The sequence below is a fragment of the Carassius carassius genome, chromosome 8 (genome assembly GCF_963082965.1).
Source record: "Carassius carassius chromosome 8, fCarCar2.1, whole genome shotgun sequence".
Lineage (NCBI taxonomy): Eukaryota > Metazoa > Chordata > Actinopteri > Cypriniformes > Cyprinidae > Carassius > Carassius carassius.
The window spans coordinates 5,601,386-5,619,699 of record NC_081762.1 but is presented as its reverse complement, the minus strand read 5'-3'; the positions used below and the strand labels follow the sequence as shown (position 1 = coordinate 5,619,699).

General features: G+C 35.5%; 1 protein-coding gene and 1 long non-coding RNA gene across 2 annotated transcripts in view; one reads left to right on the top strand and one right to left on the bottom strand.

The window, feature by feature from the left end:
• Window positions 1–3,045: 3,045 nt before the first annotated feature.
• LOC132145070 (uncharacterized) overlaps window positions 3,046–18,314 on the top strand; it is a 49,358-nt gene continuing 34,089 nt past the window's right edge. The window contains exon 1 of the long non-coding RNA XR_009434431.1: window positions 3,046–3,135. This is a non-coding gene — a long non-coding RNA (uncharacterized LOC132145070). The remainder of the gene's footprint in view (window positions 3,136–18,314) is intronic.
• Window positions 4,407–18,314, bottom strand: part of stx1b (syntaxin 1B) — a 53,683-nt gene continuing 39,775 nt past the window's right edge. Inside the window, exons 5-10 of the mRNA XM_059555778.1 lie at window positions 16,902–16,975; window positions 15,419–15,527; window positions 15,132–15,205; window positions 12,578–12,715; window positions 11,156–11,266; window positions 4,407–9,888 (exon numbers count right to left, since the gene is read on the bottom strand). Of these exons, the coding sequence (XP_059411761.1) occupies window positions 9,808–9,888; window positions 11,156–11,266; window positions 12,578–12,715; window positions 15,132–15,205; window positions 15,419–15,527; window positions 16,902–16,975 (587 nt within the window). The 3' untranslated portion in view covers window positions 4,407–9,807. The remainder of the gene's footprint in view (window positions 9,889–11,155; window positions 11,267–12,577; window positions 12,716–15,131; window positions 15,206–15,418; window positions 15,528–16,901; window positions 16,976–18,314) is intronic.

The following is an 18,314-nucleotide window of genomic DNA, read 5'->3' as shown; positions in this document are numbered from 1 at the left end:
ATCAGTCATTTCTATGCACGATATTATTTATGCAATACTTCTTTTTTACCGATAAACCAAAATCTGAGTGACTCAGTTTTTTCTTCAAAAAGTCATAGGATGGTTTTGCTTTTTTACCTTTAGCAGATTTTTTGTTTTTATTGGGCGTTTTTCTCTATTTTTAAGATCGTGGAGTTTATACAAGAAAGTAGGGATGAGGGGGAATTAAATTGGGACACGTAGGTCCTTGAATGTACGCACAGCAGTTGTTTTATATAAGTACAAAGGAGTATGACTTTATAGCTACGAATCAGTTCAAAATCAGAACCAGAGCAGATCAAATCAAAGGTAATACAAATATAATTAAATAACAAAATAGGTCGTATAAACGCATCACAGACCATTTAGTAACTCAATAAATGGAGCAATCAGCAGGTGTGTCTATTTATGGCATTCATGACGAATATGCAGCGACAGCGACCACTAAAGGTGCACTAAGGAATTCCCGCGCGTGACATCAGCGCCAAGAAAAGCGCGCCATTCTACCTCGGTTATCGAGCAGAAGACCAGAAAGGTATCTATTCTAATTTTTAAAAATGTACGTGTTAATACAAACATACCTTGGTCATATTAGGCAAGTTGGCATTTGAGAAATGTAAGCATAAACATTAAGTTAACTCCAGATTAAAATCTATGTCGTTATTTACTCACCCTCATGTCGTTTCAAACCTAACGAATTTCTTTCCAAACAAGGACAGCTCATTGTGACACCGACTGTCAAACTCCCGAAAGACCAAAGAACACCATAACATTTTCATAAAAATCCTCAGTATGATTTAAGCATTATATCCTAAAAATACTCAGTGTAAGTAACTGACTTAAAACACTTATTTTCCATAAAACCGAAGCGCGTTTGCGTCCAGATTAGAATTGGCGCGGTGACGTCATTGACTGAGGTGAATATCAGCTGTTATTATATTGATAAAATACCAGCAAAACTAGCTTAATTTCACCGTCAGGTCTTTTTTTTCATGGTCTACATAGTCTTTGATCTACAATCACAATTTTCACCTCATAGATACTATATATGGAACAAGTATATATTCTATAAACACAAATCGATTATTCTGAAGCACTGGTTTGATAATGGCATCATATTGGTGGATCAGTTATTTAATTTAAATGGTTTTCTTTTTTCTTACGCTGAGTTTTTGGCACATTATAATATTCCTGTAACACCAGGGGATTATGCCAAAATTTTTGGGGTTATTTCTCCTGAAGTTTGTATGTTATTTAAACATCAGACAGGAATACACATCCAACAGTGGTCTCTGCCAAATATAATACAAGTTCTTATATAGGCAATATTTGTTTACAACAGTTCCAAAAGGTTACAGTTTATTCATATTGCAATTGCCTGACAGACAATATTGCTTGGAAAAAGGTTTGGTTAATACTTAATCAATATTTAAAGAGTAACTAAACCCTAAACCAACTTTTTTTAGTTACTGATCTATAAGAATGGGGCTTTATTAGTGCTGTTCAGTGATTCGAGTAACTTTTTTGACATTTGAGTATAAAGTGTTTTAATTCTACAATATATGGTGTAAAAACGTCTGAGTGCTGCCCTCTTCAGGTTGAACGGTGGCTACTGCAGTTGATTTTTCCTATTGGATGTTGCGGTGGCAAGTGACGTAAGCGGTGGCAGGTGACATAAGCAGTTTCCAGTTCACCACGCCCCTTGGTACGAGCTACCAAGTACCAAGTATAAAACCATCAAAATCACTGTAGTGAGTCAGGAGCTGGAATTGCGAGTGTTGGTAACTATCAGAGTAGACTATTATAGCATCTTTCAGCATAGCAATTATATAGTTATTTAGATCTTCAAGTTAGCGTAGATTTATCTGTATTTAGTACAGTGGTCAGGATGGTACGGAGGTGTGTTGCTGGTTGTGACAGCACTGCTGGACTGCATAGTTTACCAGCAGACTTTAAAATTAAGCGCCAGTGGTTGCATGCACTTGGCCTGGAAGACCTCAAGTTCCCGCCTAGAGCTCGAGTGTGCAAACTGCTTTTTACACGGGATTGCTTCTCCAACGCAATGGAGGTGGAAATGGGCTTCTCCACACAGCTCGCGCTGAAAAGCGACGCGATGCGGGAGTTAAGACCGCAGTTTGAGCCAGCGGCTCGAATTGATATGAACAGACACCCTCGACACACTCCACTTCAGGTGAAAGTGGGGGAGAAAAGTCCTCTACTTCAAATGATCGCTCTGTTGCAAAGCTACTTGCGTCATTACAGTCACTCTCCATTTTAGCGTCTCTGACAGCAGCTGTCAATCAATCCGTCACTGCGGGTCTCAGGATCACGCCGCACTCGCTCAGCCCCGCCCTAGGTTCGTCCCCTCTATCTCCGCTGTGCTCTGCCCACTTTTCAGCATTTTTCAAATATTGTCAGTGGGTGGAGTCAGGCTCTGAGCAGGGGTTTAGTTACACTTTAATTACAAACAAGGTAAAGGAAGTATCGTTCAAAATTATACACAGGATTTACCCAGCCAAATATTATTTGATAAAATTTAAATCTGATTTTGATTTTAGTTGCTCCTTTTGTGTCAGTTGGCCTGAAGCTGTGGTACTTTTCTTTTTTATTAATTTTTTTTGGCATTGGCCTTTTGTTAAACAATTTTGGCAAAAATGTCTGATTTTATTGTACAATTATTGACAGTCATTTTGTTTTGGAAATTTGTATTATTTGGTATCTTTGAGAAAAGAACAGTTACCATTGAATATCTACTTAAATGGTCTTTTCTCCACACAAATCTTATCAAATGGCTTCAGAAGAGATAATGTATGTATGTGTGTGTATGTATATATATATATATATATATATATATATATATATATATATATATATATATATATATATATATATATATATATATATATATATACACACTAACACTGACCTTATGAGATAAAGCTTAATAGATTACATCTTATAGACAAAAGATGACAACTCATGATTGTGGAATACTAAGAATTTTTGTGTATGTGTGTGTGAATTCTCAGGAGCTGCTGGGCGAATAATTGTGATTGAATTACTTAAAGGTTGGTTTGAGGTCCCAGAGTGTCCACTAGATGGTGAAAGAGCCTTTAGGTAAGTTTTCACCTTCAGACAGTCTTGTCTGTTGTCCAATACCCTAAACCAGTCAAGATATTTAGCAGCCTAGACATGTTTCATTCATTTCATTTCAAAGCAGTGCTTTGATAGCAAGAGAATGCAATATTTGCAGCTTCTTAATTCAATTTCAGATGAGGCATTTCTACTTGAGCTCCATTCGGGTCCAATGCATGCAATTCTGACAACTTACACCTGTTTTGAGGCTGAGAAGTCCATGTTTTGGTTCCAAAATACATGCTTGAAAAGTGTTTCTAAAAGATGTGAAAATGGTATGCATCATCCAGTGTTTTTATTTTTTTATTTTTTCACATCTATAGAAATTACATGCATAATTCATATTTTGTCTGAATTGAGCATAATGTATCTAAACCTCTGCATAAAAGATTAACATACGAAGCTTGTAGCTCAAATAGCGCGCAGTGGCTGAATTATTTTTAAACGAAAATTTACAGCCTGTTGCTTAGCAACTGGAAAACCAGCCCTCCATACCTGCCAAGTTTGGCAAGTTTTCACTGCAATGACTAAATTAATTAATTTAGAGTAATGATAAGCACTTATTGGTCTTGCACAGCTCCCAGGGCATCTTCTGCTGCAATCAATAACAACGTAATTGAGCAAAACCCCATTATCTTTCTAAATAACTTTGTCTACTTTGTACACAGGGGTCTGGGGCGATTGTGGCTGGCTTAATATTAATTGAAAGTGTGTCCAACGCTTTACAGTGGATGAAACATCTTCAGCACCCGTTTGTTTGGAATTAGTGTGCTAAATGACATCCGAGTTACAATTTCCAGGAGGACATCCTATTTTATTAACGGATTCAGATGGGACTTTAGACATTTTTTTTAATATAAACTGACATTCACACAATTCACAAATTACAATATATTATGAATATAATTAAGGGAAGAAGTTGAGGTGACCTGATGCTGCTACCACAGTGGCCGTTCTGAATGGTTTCCAGGATCAAATCTCTTTGATTTAATTAATTTTTTATGATGGAAAGCCAGCAGGCCGTACTTGAAACTCCAACTGTTTATATTTCACCCAGAAAGTTGGCAAAAACATCTAAATCCAAAATGATGATGGACCCGACAGTGCAGTGTGAAAATTAGCTTGGAAAAACACTCTTACATACTCGTATGTATGCTTAATGAATAGGCAAGCTTCCTTTTCATGTTATTGACGTCCTGCAGCCCACCCATGATTTGAGAGAGGAGTAAAAGTAGGGAAGACAACAACAGCAGTTGTACACTGGACAATCGTTTTTTTCTTTATTTTTTGTTTCAGTTCATAATATCTGTTTGTTGGGGTTTTTCTTTTTTCATTTTTCATTTCAACTTAAAATTTTGACACACTTATAAAAGACAGCATCTGCATAGAGTTCTCATCTTAAAGATCCAAGGAGAAAAGAGGGAGAGAGAGAGCGATTGTGAGAGAAGGGAGGAAAATAGCAAAGGGTTTTAGGGGAGGTGAGGGATACTGGTATATGCCACACTAACCAAACAGAACAGCAAACAGTATTACAAGAGAGGGGGGAGAGAGGGACAGTTATGTTGTTTGTTTGAATCTTTTTCCTTTTTTTTACAATACAGTACACACATACACACACAGAAAATAAAAGACAGAAGTTTCAATTCCAGTCAAAGTTGCAGGAATCGATTTAATTTCTTCCTTCCCATCCTTGGTGCCCATCTCAATGTGGTTTCTGCCCTGAATGGACTTTCAATGAGAAGATGTTTGGGGACACGTAAAACGACAGCTGGAGCCACGGTTAGTGGCTGGTGTTTCACTCAACTCCCAAAATAATATTGAAGTCGGCGTTCTTCAGTGCTTTCAAATGCATGTGTGAGAAAGCCCTTTTCTTTGTATTGCACAGACGAGTGTTTTGCTTCGGTTTGCTTTGAGCCTTATTGTCTTCCTACTGTACTTTTAAAGAAAACTTCCAATTCCCAAGAACTGCGCTCTTCGTATAAGAGCAGAGCTCATCCCGCATTACCTTTAACTAGAACATTTGAGTTTAAGCCATGCTACAGTCTACGCATGCAAGGATTTCTAACCGACACTGATTATGAAAGCGTCCAAACACGTACCACGAAATGCACAAAAATGCCACTAATTGTTCTAAATTTGTCATTGCCAATGTGGTGGACCTCTGCAAAGAAAATTGTTCAAGGTGCCTGGAAGCTACGGATGGTGTGCATTTGACCTGTAGACCTATCGAAGGTGTACATGGAGGGAAGCACTTTTTTCCCTCAGAGTTGAACCGGTAATGGCTCTCTGAGGTAACACAACGTATTGTATTGAATCTGATGGTAAAGCATTGTTCCTTTTCTTCAGTATAGAGCACCCTTGACATCACTGACAGTGTCAGATACTGCTTTAAGACAAGCGAGCAAGCGGTCGGCAGCAAATTACTGCGACAAGGGCAAAGAACAAGAAAATCAATCAATCTCACAACTTTGACAGGAACTATTTTAGTAGTTTTATACATGGACATGCAAGTCATTGTTTCTCTCTTTGAAATATTTACAATAATTACAAGACAAAGGTTCAGTTCAGATTGACAAAATCGCGAGCATTCAATAGTACTACTAATATAACACAACTTCTCGGGATTCTTTAAATCATCGCAGTTATATAATTCATCACATTTGATAATGGTATTATTCAATTATGTCATCCTTATACAGTAATCTTCCTGTTCTAATTAGTATAGTGTTTTCATCACATCATTACAGGCCATTCTCTGTAATTGATGATCATTTTGCTGAAATCACATTTTGAGCACCATCTCCACAAACCGTTTCCTCATTCTAAATCTAACACTGAAACAAGAATACTGGTATAAAGTTTAATGGGAATATAGATCAAAGGAATGACACAAAAGGGGATGAAATTAAGGAGGATCATGGCTAGGGCTGTTGAGAAAAATCACGATCGCAGGTTTTGGGCGCTCATTAGCCTTGGACCGAGAAGTCGTATCAATTAACGTAAAAGTCTTTGCTAAAGCACATGTGGAAACCAAGCGAGCATTACAATCTACAAAGCAGTCTACATAGCAGCAGACGGCGTCGTCGATCATGGCGGAAGTTTTCTAGCTTTGTTGTGTTGCTGTTCACTCGCCATGTGGATTGGGTTTTTTATTCACCTGCAGTGATGAGGCACTCAACAACCCCAACCAAAAAGACTGTTATGCAATTAAGCTCTAAGAGGTACATTGTTTTTTGTTTTGTTTTTAATATATAATAGTTTGTAATTTTCACTCATTTACAAAATGCCTTCTCAATGTGCTGTGTTATGCCAGTGCTGTCTGGTCATTTCAGTGTCTGAGTGACAAACATCAAAAAACTGTTGAAAAATGAAAATAAAACAACTGAGAAAACTTTCATCCAGATCTGTGCCCATGTCAGTATACAGTTTTTTTTTTTTTTTTCATTTTCTTTTAACCAGAGCTGATATAATGTCTACGTCTAATGTATTGCCAGCACAGAGGAAGCAATGCAAGTGAGTTGAACAAGGGGAAAATGGTAACATAAACAGCATCATTGAGGGAGCAAGAAAAAAACAACATACAGTACACAAAACATTTGAACATCGTTGGGGGATATTTGTTTTGTATGTAGCTGTTTTTGGAGAAAGTGCTTTAAAACGAACAAGCTTGTGTAGTATACATTATACATATTGTGCAGAATGAATAGAAACATAAATAAACCTTTATATATCAAGAACCTTGTCGCTGAAAGCGGTGGAATTGAAAACAGTCAATGTATATGCAAGAGAGTTCACAAGATTTATGGGGCAGGCTGGACTACACAATACAGTCGACTGTAACATTGTGCTCTGTACTCGCATAATGCTTTGGCTTTTTAGTCTTATTACTTTTCTTAACATTTGAATGAAGTCGGCACAGAACTGGAGCGTTAGAGGTGCATACCATAGACCTGCAGACCAGAGAAGCCCCTTGCGGCTCCAACAGCAGACGAGCACACACACACACGCACGCACAACCACACACACAATGCTCATGCTCACATATACAGCAACATGTACGTAAAAAAGGAAAAAATGCCGAAGGGACAGGGCACGCATACATGGCCTTTTGAATTGCGCAATTCGACACCGCAGCACACGACTCACAATAAAGAATAGTCTTACGAAAGAATTCACATATCATCTCTAGTTAAGCACAACAATCAAGTTCGGGAAAACATCAGGGGGAAGGAAAAATGAACAAGATGCGCAAAAATTATTTGTACCCAGAGTGTTTCCAGAGGGCGAGGGGGTGGGGGGGGCAAATACGTTGTTTTACACTACGGATGTGGTTTAAGAACAAAATACCCGACAACAAACAGATTTTTGTATTTATGTGCACATCCACAGGGAACACATTCATGGGGACCACGTTAAAACTCCAGCATCGTCAGGGTCATGATGAAATAGGCAGCAGAACTAGTAAATGAAGTCAACCCCCCTCCATTCAACCCTTAGAGAGTCTTAATAAATAATCATAAATTAACAAGACAAACATATTAACAAAACGGAAAACGGTACAACCCAAGAAATGTGGCGGCATACGACATTGTTTTCTCTGATTATAAAGTGCACACATGATCGAGAGCCATGCAAACTAACAAAGCGAAAGTTGCATGCGTTAACAAATAAGGGCCTTCCAGCTATATCGACTACTAAAAAACAACACCGACATACATATTTACCTCATTTTACCATACATGTAAGTGATTTGACACTAAATACACAGAAGTTTCAAAGAAAACATGCTGGACGTTACTGGAATGATTAAAGCAAAATAGTCCCGGCCCTCTGCTTCAGGCTTTGTAAAAAGTGTACAGTATTTATCCCCAGAATCATTCCTGTTCCCTACTACTTGCTTTGGGTAGGTAAAGGGGTGGTGGGACGGGGTGGGGGGGCTCCTGTTATATATTCTATAATGAGCAGTACAAGGAAAATGAATTCCGTATTGAGAAAAGGATTGCACTTTCAGAGTTGGACATCATCAACAAGACGGGTAAGGGCGTTCTAAGAGTGCAACGAATCTGAATCAAGCCAAGAGGGATTCTTCATCAAAAGAAAAAAAAACCCGGGGCTAAAGTTTGGTTAAAAATTTTAGCCCTTGAATTAAAAACAAGCAGTACATAATTAACCAATCTGGCACTTTCTCTCCCCGAAGGAAAGGATGCAACAAATTCATGATGCAGCTGTTTGATTTGTGTTTCTGGAAAGAAAAAATATTTATATTTGGACAAAATCGAAGCGTCCTATTCTAAGCAAGAGTTATCATAACAAGATGCCGTCTCTCTGGGCGTTCAGAGCTAAATTTTAGTTATTTCATATAGTTTGTGTAAATGTCTTTCCATTTAGTCGCTGCATAATAAGTGTCCTGACTGTCCGTACAAATTTCTTCAATTGAACTGAAGAATGCATCTACAGGTAAAAATTTCATCAGATAACTCGTCTGCACTGCACCTACTCCAATATGATATGTAGAATTTAACAATAAGGATCTAAGAGTGTCTATCACGTCCCCATAGTTAATTTTATTACTCTCTCTTCATAAACTAGCACCAAGGTGAAACGTCAAGCAAACTCCCAAAACGATCCTTTAAAACCAAAACGGTCCTGTTCAAGCCCATCCTTTATATTATAATGTAAAATATATATGCAATTTATGAAACAAGGCAAATTAAAAAGCACAAAACTAACAAAGTAAGATAAATTCATTTCAGCAGACCTAGCTACCCTCCACTCCAAAAGGCTAGGCGTTCCTTACAATAAATCTTCTTTCAGAATCTTTTCATGAATTAATTCAAAAAGCAGGGGCAAATCACTATCTAAACTGCATAGTTTAACAGTTTGCGCAATGCCACGTTATCTATCCTGTAGCTTTCATAACGTGCTAAAATGAAATGTCCGTTCCCCCGCTGCCTACAGCAAATGAAGTAAAAACAAAATCATCTTCATGTACAAACTTGTTGATATCACTTCCTCTCACAATTTGAAATGTGTGCTTCTTAGTTCTTTTTTTTCTTAGTTTGTTAACAGTTGCCCACAGTAAATGTATTAAGACTTGCTTTTAAACTGCAGCACTTCATCGGTAATGAGCTAATAATGTAACGATGAGAGTTTTCATCTATATGCAAGCGACCACTCGGAACGTTGAAATCTGAAATCTGACTAGAACTACTATCTATAACATCTGTGCAGTCGGTCGGTTTGTAATGCTAGTATGGTTTACCAAACACCATGTTCTGCCGGAACGGAAAACAATTTAGCAGTTGCTGGCACTGTCCTGGAGGCCCCCCCAAAAATGAAAGCAACGCTAAAAAATAAAATAAAAACAAAAATGGATTTTTATTCCTTTACAGGTGCCATGTACCCATGTGCTGCTTTATGTTCGATACATTTGCATGTACACTTTGTAAATTTTATATTGTATTTGAACCCACTTTCGTATATATTTAAATCCGCTAGTACGTAACATCTCCTTTATTTATTTTTTTGATAGTTTGATTTTTTTAATATTCGATTTTTACCCTACCCAACCCCCGTTTTATGACAATTTCCTTTACTCGTTTTTAAGTGGATAAAACACTCAGCTTTCCAAGTGTTTGTCTCTCTTCATGTCGTTTAGAAGCCCAGGGTTCCTCCGATAGTGGACGCCAAAACCACTCCCAAAATTACACAGCAGATGATGATCATGATCTTCTTCTGCAGAGGGTGAAAAGGGGGGGAACGAAAGACAGAAAGATAAACAAATTAAACCACAAATCTTTTATCTCATCTAGCTACTCTGTTGCGATAGTCAGCTAATCTAAGTAGCATCACCTCATCTTAACCACACTTTAAATCATTAAATGAAGCCATTAACAATTAAACCATTACCAGAGTAAATCATTAAATCAATTAAATGTTAATTAAATTATTGATGAAAGGACCCACTCTGAGATGTAGCCCCTTTGATGTAGCCTTCATCTGAGAAGGTGGTGATTAGATATTGTATACTGTAAAGGCTAAATACACTACTAACATCATACTGAACTCTGGAATCTCCAAAAGAAACTGCACATGTACTGAATGTCATGGAGGGAAGCTGCAAATATTATATTGTGCCAAGAGATATGTGCCAAACTAAAGTAACTAAATGGAAATGCTTGGTTGGGCATGCAGACAGAAAACCACACATCCAAGTTTGAAGCAAAGAAACATCTACGTTTTTTTCTGGTGATCATCTATCCGACATGTAAAGGGACCAAGCAATGTTTTTGTTTAGTGAATTGTGACCCTTTGTATTGCAAGTTAATAACCTGCAAATAATTGCAGATTGATCAATTATCCATTGAAGCTTGTTTTCATTAGATAAACTGTAAGTTTATATCACACAATTCAGTCCAAATTGTAAAAAAGTACAAATTGTGAAATAAAAAGTTGCAATTGCCTGTTTTAGTTTTTACTCCATGGCGGAAAGCGGCTTCCATAATTAACAATTCTTATCTATTAAAATTTTACAATAAGACTTAATTTGTTAAAATTAGTTATTAACACTAGATAAAATAATTTCCATTTTAAGTTTCACCAGCAGTTAACTATTAGCAAATATCCATGGGGCCGGTAAGAATCTAACCACCCCATTTCTGCAGTTTGACTCCTCAGAAAGCACAGAAGTAAGTGGCATAACACCAAGAGTCTGCAGTTTTTAGACCACCACTGCAATGGCCGTTAGCCAGTAAAACTGCAGCAAAAAATCTAGGAACAGACCGCATCTGTTGAAGAACCAATGAGTGCCAAAGGAGCAATATAGTATTTCTCTGGATGGTTTAATAGCTTAGGAATAATTTTAAAATGCTCTTCTATTACTCGTTTTTGTGCATGACAGCTTATGACTGCATTCTCTAGAAAGGCACTGAGAGCATGAGTCATTGTACACAAAGGGCATTAAACTTAAAGACGTCAGGTGTAGCAGCTGATGGTGTTTTACCTTGCGTGCCTGACTCTGGTATTTGACAGCCTTCTTGGTGTCAGAAACTGCTCTCTCTACATAGTCCACAGAGTGTTCCACATTATACTCAATTCTGTCAATCATCTCTCCCTGTGAATGACAAAAAAGGCACTTCAAACAAACGTCTTCACAATAGGCACACATTTACTATCACTGTATGCAATGCAAAAATCACACAAAGACTGTTTCCTGTTAGACATACTTCTGTGTGTCTAGTTTAAGTGTTGCAGGCTAAATTCTTTGTACTTCATGCAGCCTGATTTCAAAACCCACAAGCAGTGATGCTCGAATGCCCTTAACCCCAGATTGATCCACAGGGACTGTGTCGTGTAAATAATTTCACCTGTTTTTGGTCGTGGAGGAAGAAATAAATTTCTATCTGTGAATTACATTTGAAAGTCAGCCTCACTTTGCAGCAAAGTGTACTTCAAGGACGTGTTTTTGTCTAGCCAGTGTTCACAAACAGAATTTAAAAATGGTGTATAAATATCTATCAATGGGGTATCTTTTTTTTTTTTTTAGCCTGATAGATGAGGCATTTATAAATAGTATGGAAATGAGCTACATGAATAAAAAAAAACATTGAACATGCAAGCAGTGTAGTGCTATTTATAATTATAACTAATCCTTTAAAATTTGTTTTCAATAATTGAAATAAAAAGGATATAAAATAAATATAACAATTTAATGAGAAACTCAGGAAAATTCACCAAAAATTAAAATGCTTCATTTGAAGAATCATTTAATGTTTAATTTGCAAAAAATATTTAGCTTAATTTGATGTAATAAAAATGTAAAGATAAGGAATAAAAATGACAGAAGAGGCAAAAAAAAAGAAAATCTACCTTTTGTGTTCCACCAAAAAAAAAAAAGTTTTCCGTAACTGTAGTACAGAAAAAATAAATAGGAAAAAGTAGATTAAAATGCAAAAAAATTGAACGAATTAAAATATTTAATTGGCAGCATTTTAAATGGTTGTACATAAAAATCATTTGAAACACTAAAACCAACAAAAAAATAAATTAAAGATATAATTAAAAAATATGAGAAAAGCACACAAAATTACTATAAGCACATATAATTGATTAATTTTAAAGAAAATTTTAATTAAAACTAAAAATCTAAAATTCTACATATTAACAAACGAAACTACAGTGGTATAAACTATACTAGAAAGGCTGCACACAGTGACATATGGGTCTGTAAATAATGACAGGAATTTTATTTTGGGTTTTTTAAGTAAATTCTTCGGGTATTCGCCATGATAATGTGAATATATAAAAAAAATCTCAAATCAAGTCTCATTTGTATGCCTCTTTAACAGCTTTTTGGAAGGGACTTTTGTGAAGCAAAAACACCACTAACTATTTTCCTCCTCCTGTCATTTTTGCTGTGGTGTACCTGACTCTCCACCAGCATGGCCATGTCCACAAACATGTCGTGCAGCTCACGGATGCTGTTCTCCAACTTAATGATCTCAGTGTGTCGAGTCTCAATCTCATTTAGTGCCTGCTTGGTCATCTGGGAGTCCATTTTGATCTGTTACATGGAAAATACAAGAAAACATGGCAGGAGGTCAAGAGCAAGTTACTATTATTAAACATAAATTTGTACAGAATTCATTCCTAAAATCGCAAATGGTTGCACAGAAGTGCTTCTAAAGCGGCATTTATGTGTCTTTTCACAGACTGTATAATGCTTCTCAGAGGTGCCATGAATGCATTTACACAGCAATTCCAGCAGTAGGGGCTGAGGTGGGTCTGAGCAGGAAAAATTCAGCATTACATCTTTACACAATCAAGGTGTAAAGATGCCTAAAGACTATAGGCTAGGTTGTAAAGAAATATTTGAATATGCATCACATGGAAACCGATGTGGACATCTACACTCTTAAAAATAAAGGTACCTAAAGTGGGTTTTTGCAGTGATTACATATTGGAGAACCATTTTTAGTTCCCCAAAGAACCATTTGTTCTCAGTGTGAAGAACATTTTAATGATCTAAAGAATCTTCTGTGGAATGAAAAGGTTCCGTGGATATTAAAATGCGCATTTGGATCTGAGGAACATTTTGGTAGTTCCTAGAACTATTGGTGGAAGTTAGTACTTTTTGTCGTGTTCGCACCGCAGGAACTAGGAATGTATTTAGTACTAGGAACTCTATTTGGGGGAACTAATTTGTTTTCTACTGCAGAATAGTGTCTGAAACAGTTCTATAGGAACCATCAGTGACTCAGTGTACGCTGACAGGCCACACGCATACAAAACCCTGTCTACCCAACATTTTTAAAAAGCCATGTAAACATATTTACTCCATGGGAAAACAGGCATAATGGCATTTACCTGTTGTCTGCAGCGTTGTGTTCTTTTCTCAGCCTCGATGATAACACTACAAGTTGTCATAGGAGATTTAGTCAGATTTTCGTGCTCTTTCAATTGTGCGTTTACTGTACATTTCATCTCCGTTATCATGAAACCCACAACAAACTAGGGCTGGGCGATATATGAAAGCTCAATTTTTTTTTTTTTACGATATTTGATATGCATCTCTGTTTGCATTTAAATAATAATAAATAAAAGAAACTGGGGGAAATAATTAAACTGGGATAAGGAATTAATTTTTTTAGCTAAGAGCACAAGTCTGTCTACTGTCTCTGGTTTAAGAGAAGCTCTGTGACACGAAACTATGTTCCCACTGCCACTTAAACCCCTCTCAGATGGGGAGCTATTTGCTGAAACACATGGGTATTTCTTATATTAATACCAAAGACTTATACACTCTCTCTGTCTATCTTATGAAAACTGGTAAAACAAATGAAAAATATTATAAAAGTTAAACTCCTATAAGTAATTCCACATTGCCATAGCCTGTCTCTCTATTCACACAACACCGATTGAGTTGCATTTATACAGCGATCACAATCGCAAAAAATACAGTCGAGATCTCATGACAGAACACAGACTGGCTGAATGACGCTTTCATTTAGATGCTAAACTCCAGCTTTGTTTGTTTTTCAGATCATCTGCAGCGGCGCTTCCGCAATGAGGAGCGATTGTTTGCGTGCACATGGTTGCCAGATTGCTTAAAATAAGCAAAACACCAGGAAGAGGAGTGTAGAGCAGTCCCAATAACATGTTACACTTTTTGGACGTTCAGCGTGTTCTTTTAGGAAAGTATGCTTGAATGTGAAATGATATTTTGAAATTTTACATCGTTGTCAAAATTATTCCAAAATTATCGCTAATATTCGATATATCGCCCATCCCTACAACAAACATCAAAAAACTGCTAAGAATGGGACGTCCTCCATCCACTGGTTGTTGACATTTGTAAATGCCACGAATAAATTCTTCACTATCGGCTGCCTAGAACTCCTAGAACTACGCAGTGCGAAAGGATTTAATGTTCTAAAATAGAACCATAAAGAACCTTTATTTTTTAATAGTGTTTGAAGTCCACAACGCAGCAGTAGCTGTAGAAATCACACATTTTTCTTCCACGGAAACGAAAGTCATAGTTAGATTACTTTGTAAAGGATCAGTGACTATTAAAGGGTTAGTTCACCCAAAAATGAAAATTAGGCTGCGTTTTACTCACCCCCAACGCATTCTAGGTGTATATGACTTTTTCTTCTTTCAGACGAATCCAGTCAAGAGTTATATTTAAAATATTCAAAGCTCTATCATTGAATGGTGTTGCATTCCTTCAGTCCAAAAGAAGTGAAATAAAAAGCACCCTTCAACAAAAGGGGGATGAACAAAGGTCTCCCGTAGCGAATCGATGCATTTTTGTAAGAAAAATATCCATATTCAGAACATAATAATCACATGAATCCAATTTGCGCTCACTGTTGTAAACGGAAGCAGTTCCAGGGGAATTACATATGAGGTCAGCTTTATGGGAGTAAAATGCAGCCTAATTTTCATTTTTGGGTGAACAAACCCTTTAAACTTACATCATCAGTGAAGATAGCAAGCTTCCCGCTCTCCAACATGTCTTCCAGCTCCTCATTGGTAGTTGTTCTGCCAGCTGATTAAATATATTTGAAGAACATGGTATCAGTTTGTGGCATACCTGGTCATTTTGATGAGCACTGGAACTGGTCATATGTTTACTGATAAAATGTATATCTTGAATGCTGTGTTTAAAAGTGTTTCAAAAGCAAATACATGTTCCAGTGATGTGGAGGCTGTTTCTCAGCTTGTGTTTGTGCGCGTGGGTTGCAGGCATGTCAGAACTCACTAATTTCCAGTTGTCTCTGAATGCGGTCCTTGCAGCGGTCCCTGTATTTGGACTGCGTGGTGTTGTACTCCGTCATCACCTCCACAAACTTGCGTGACAGCGTGGAATGCTGTGGGATGAAGGTAGACATGTGCAGGCTTTAGGGATGTGGAAGTGTAACTGCACATTGGACGTGAATGCGCTCTCTGACAGTAGGATAATGTTTGGAGGACCAAGAGTGATTGTTGTGAAATGGGGCCTTGCTTTTGCTGCAGTTTGAGAGATTACCGCTCTTGGTTCTGTTTCTGGACAGCAGATGGCACTGAGGAGGGTGTTTGACAAAGCTACTCAGTGGGAGGGCAGAGGTCACAGGAAGTGTGCCTGTCTCTAAACACCCTGAAGGTCAGATTAGCATTATTTTGCTGAATATTGCTTGCTATATTATAACTAGTTTACATAACGAAAAAAAAACTTGTACAGTTTTGAATATTTTTTGAGCACTTCCTTCCTATTATACATTATTCCCATATGAAAGACGCATTGGCACAACAAATGTTTTGAATTTCTTTAAAAAAATCATAAAAAAAGTATGTACTATTTATATTAATTTAATATTTATTTGATTCTTATTATTTTATCATATTATTTTGATTAATATTAAACATTCTATTTATATATAATATAACTTTTTTATATTTCAGTTTTTTTAAATTTTGCAATTTATTATTAAAATTGTGTGTGTGTGTGTGTGTGTGTGTGTGTTAAATATTATATATTTATTAAATTGCTAAATTAAAAAAAAACATTAAAATATAAAAAGTTATATTATATATATATATAAATAGAATGTTTAATATTAATCAAAAAAAAAAAAAAAAAATATATATATATATATATATATATATATATATATATATATATATATATACTGAATAAATCACATCGGCATTTTTAAATATATCATAAATAAAAATAATTTGTAAATATTAATATGTATACACCCACTCTTAATGATTATATAAATTATTTAAATAAATATAATATAAAATTATGTTTATTAAAGTTATGGTTATATTTGTATGTTTTTTATAATAAAGTATGTTTTATTATTTTACATTTATTATGGTGGTAATGTACATTTATGAATAGTGCCATCAATTAAATGCCTTACTAATGGAAGACTTTTTTACACTATTATCATCTTATCATAACCTATGAATGATAAGTCTCTTAAACTTAGAAAGACGATAAAAAGTGAGAATAATATTAGGAAACTAATATTATAAAAAACTGAATATTGAATTTAACCATGCAAAAGTTGTAATGTTGCTTGACAAAGAAAAACTAAATTGACAAATAAATCAGTTCATCCTTGTCAAGTTCCTTCACTTGTTAGGAATATGTTGTAGTCTGTATTTTTCACATGACCTTAATTTGACTGAATAGACTGTTGATTATCATTAGAAGAATAAAAATACACTGGGGTTTTTAATTACTTTCATACCTGTGTCTTGCGGATCCGCAAATCTGCAGATGATCTGTTCAACCCCTCCTCTTGCTCGATACTTTGTTCGATTGCTGCAGAATAGAGAAATAAATGAATTGTTCTAGCAAAATGTGCTAAAGCCATAGCCTCCTGAACACACCCTATAGATTGACTTTTCAAACAGCAGCTGTCACTCCTGCTGCAACAGTTACTGAGGTGGCACAGCAACTACAACATGATCAAATCCACCCATGACACTAAAGTAATTGGCGGACCGAGCTGTTACAATGGAAGTGCATACACACTAGGTGTCAGACAAAGTGGTCCCAGAGTAATAACAAGTCCCTTAATCTCAGAAGAACAATTGATCTCAATGTCCACTTCAGCAGACAATGGGATTCACACCCCATTCAGTTCTAATGGAGCCCTGCACACCATCAGCAAGAGTGTGCATGAAGTTGTTATCATACAGACTTTGAAATAAAATAAAAACACACCAAATCCCATTTATTTATTTTTTGTTTGTTTGTTAAATATTAGATGCATATTATATATGAATCTAAAAATTATTATTACATAATAAATATAACAATTATTTATTTAATAATAGTAATAGAAATATATTATAAGAAACTGTATAACCCTATCCCCTCACCCTATATATAATAAATGTAAAATATGTAAAAATAAATAAATATATATATATATATATATATATATATATATATATATATATATATATATATATATATATATATATATATATATATATATATACATACATACAGTACAGTACAGGCCAAAAGTTTGGAAACATTACTATTTTTAATGTTTCTGAAAGAAGTTTCTTCTGCTCATCAAGCCTGCATTTATTTGATCAAAAATACAGAAAAAAGTAATATTGTGAAATATTTTTACAATTTAAAATAATTGTTTTCAAATTTATTATACTTTAAATGATCATTTATTTCTGTGATGCAAAGCTGAATTTTTAGGATCATTATCACATGATCCTTTAGAAATCATTCTAATGTGATGATTCATTATCAAAGTTGGAAACAGTTCTACTGCTTAATATTTTTTCAGAACATGTGATACTTTTTTAGGATACTTTGATGAATAAAAAAAGAAGCTATGCTTTTAAAATATAAATATTTAGTAATAACAATATACACTACTGGTCAGTAATTTGGGGTCAGTAATTTTTCTTTCTTTCTTTCTTTTTTTTATAAAATCAATACTTTTATTCAGCAAGGATGTGTTAAATTGATAAAAAGTGATAGTAAAGAAAATGTTTTATTAGAATATATATTATTAGATTTTTATTTTTATTTTGAATAAATGCAGTTCTTTTTAACCTTTTATTCATCAAATATATTAGACAGCAGAACTGTTTCCAACACTCATAATAAATCAGAATATTAGAATGAT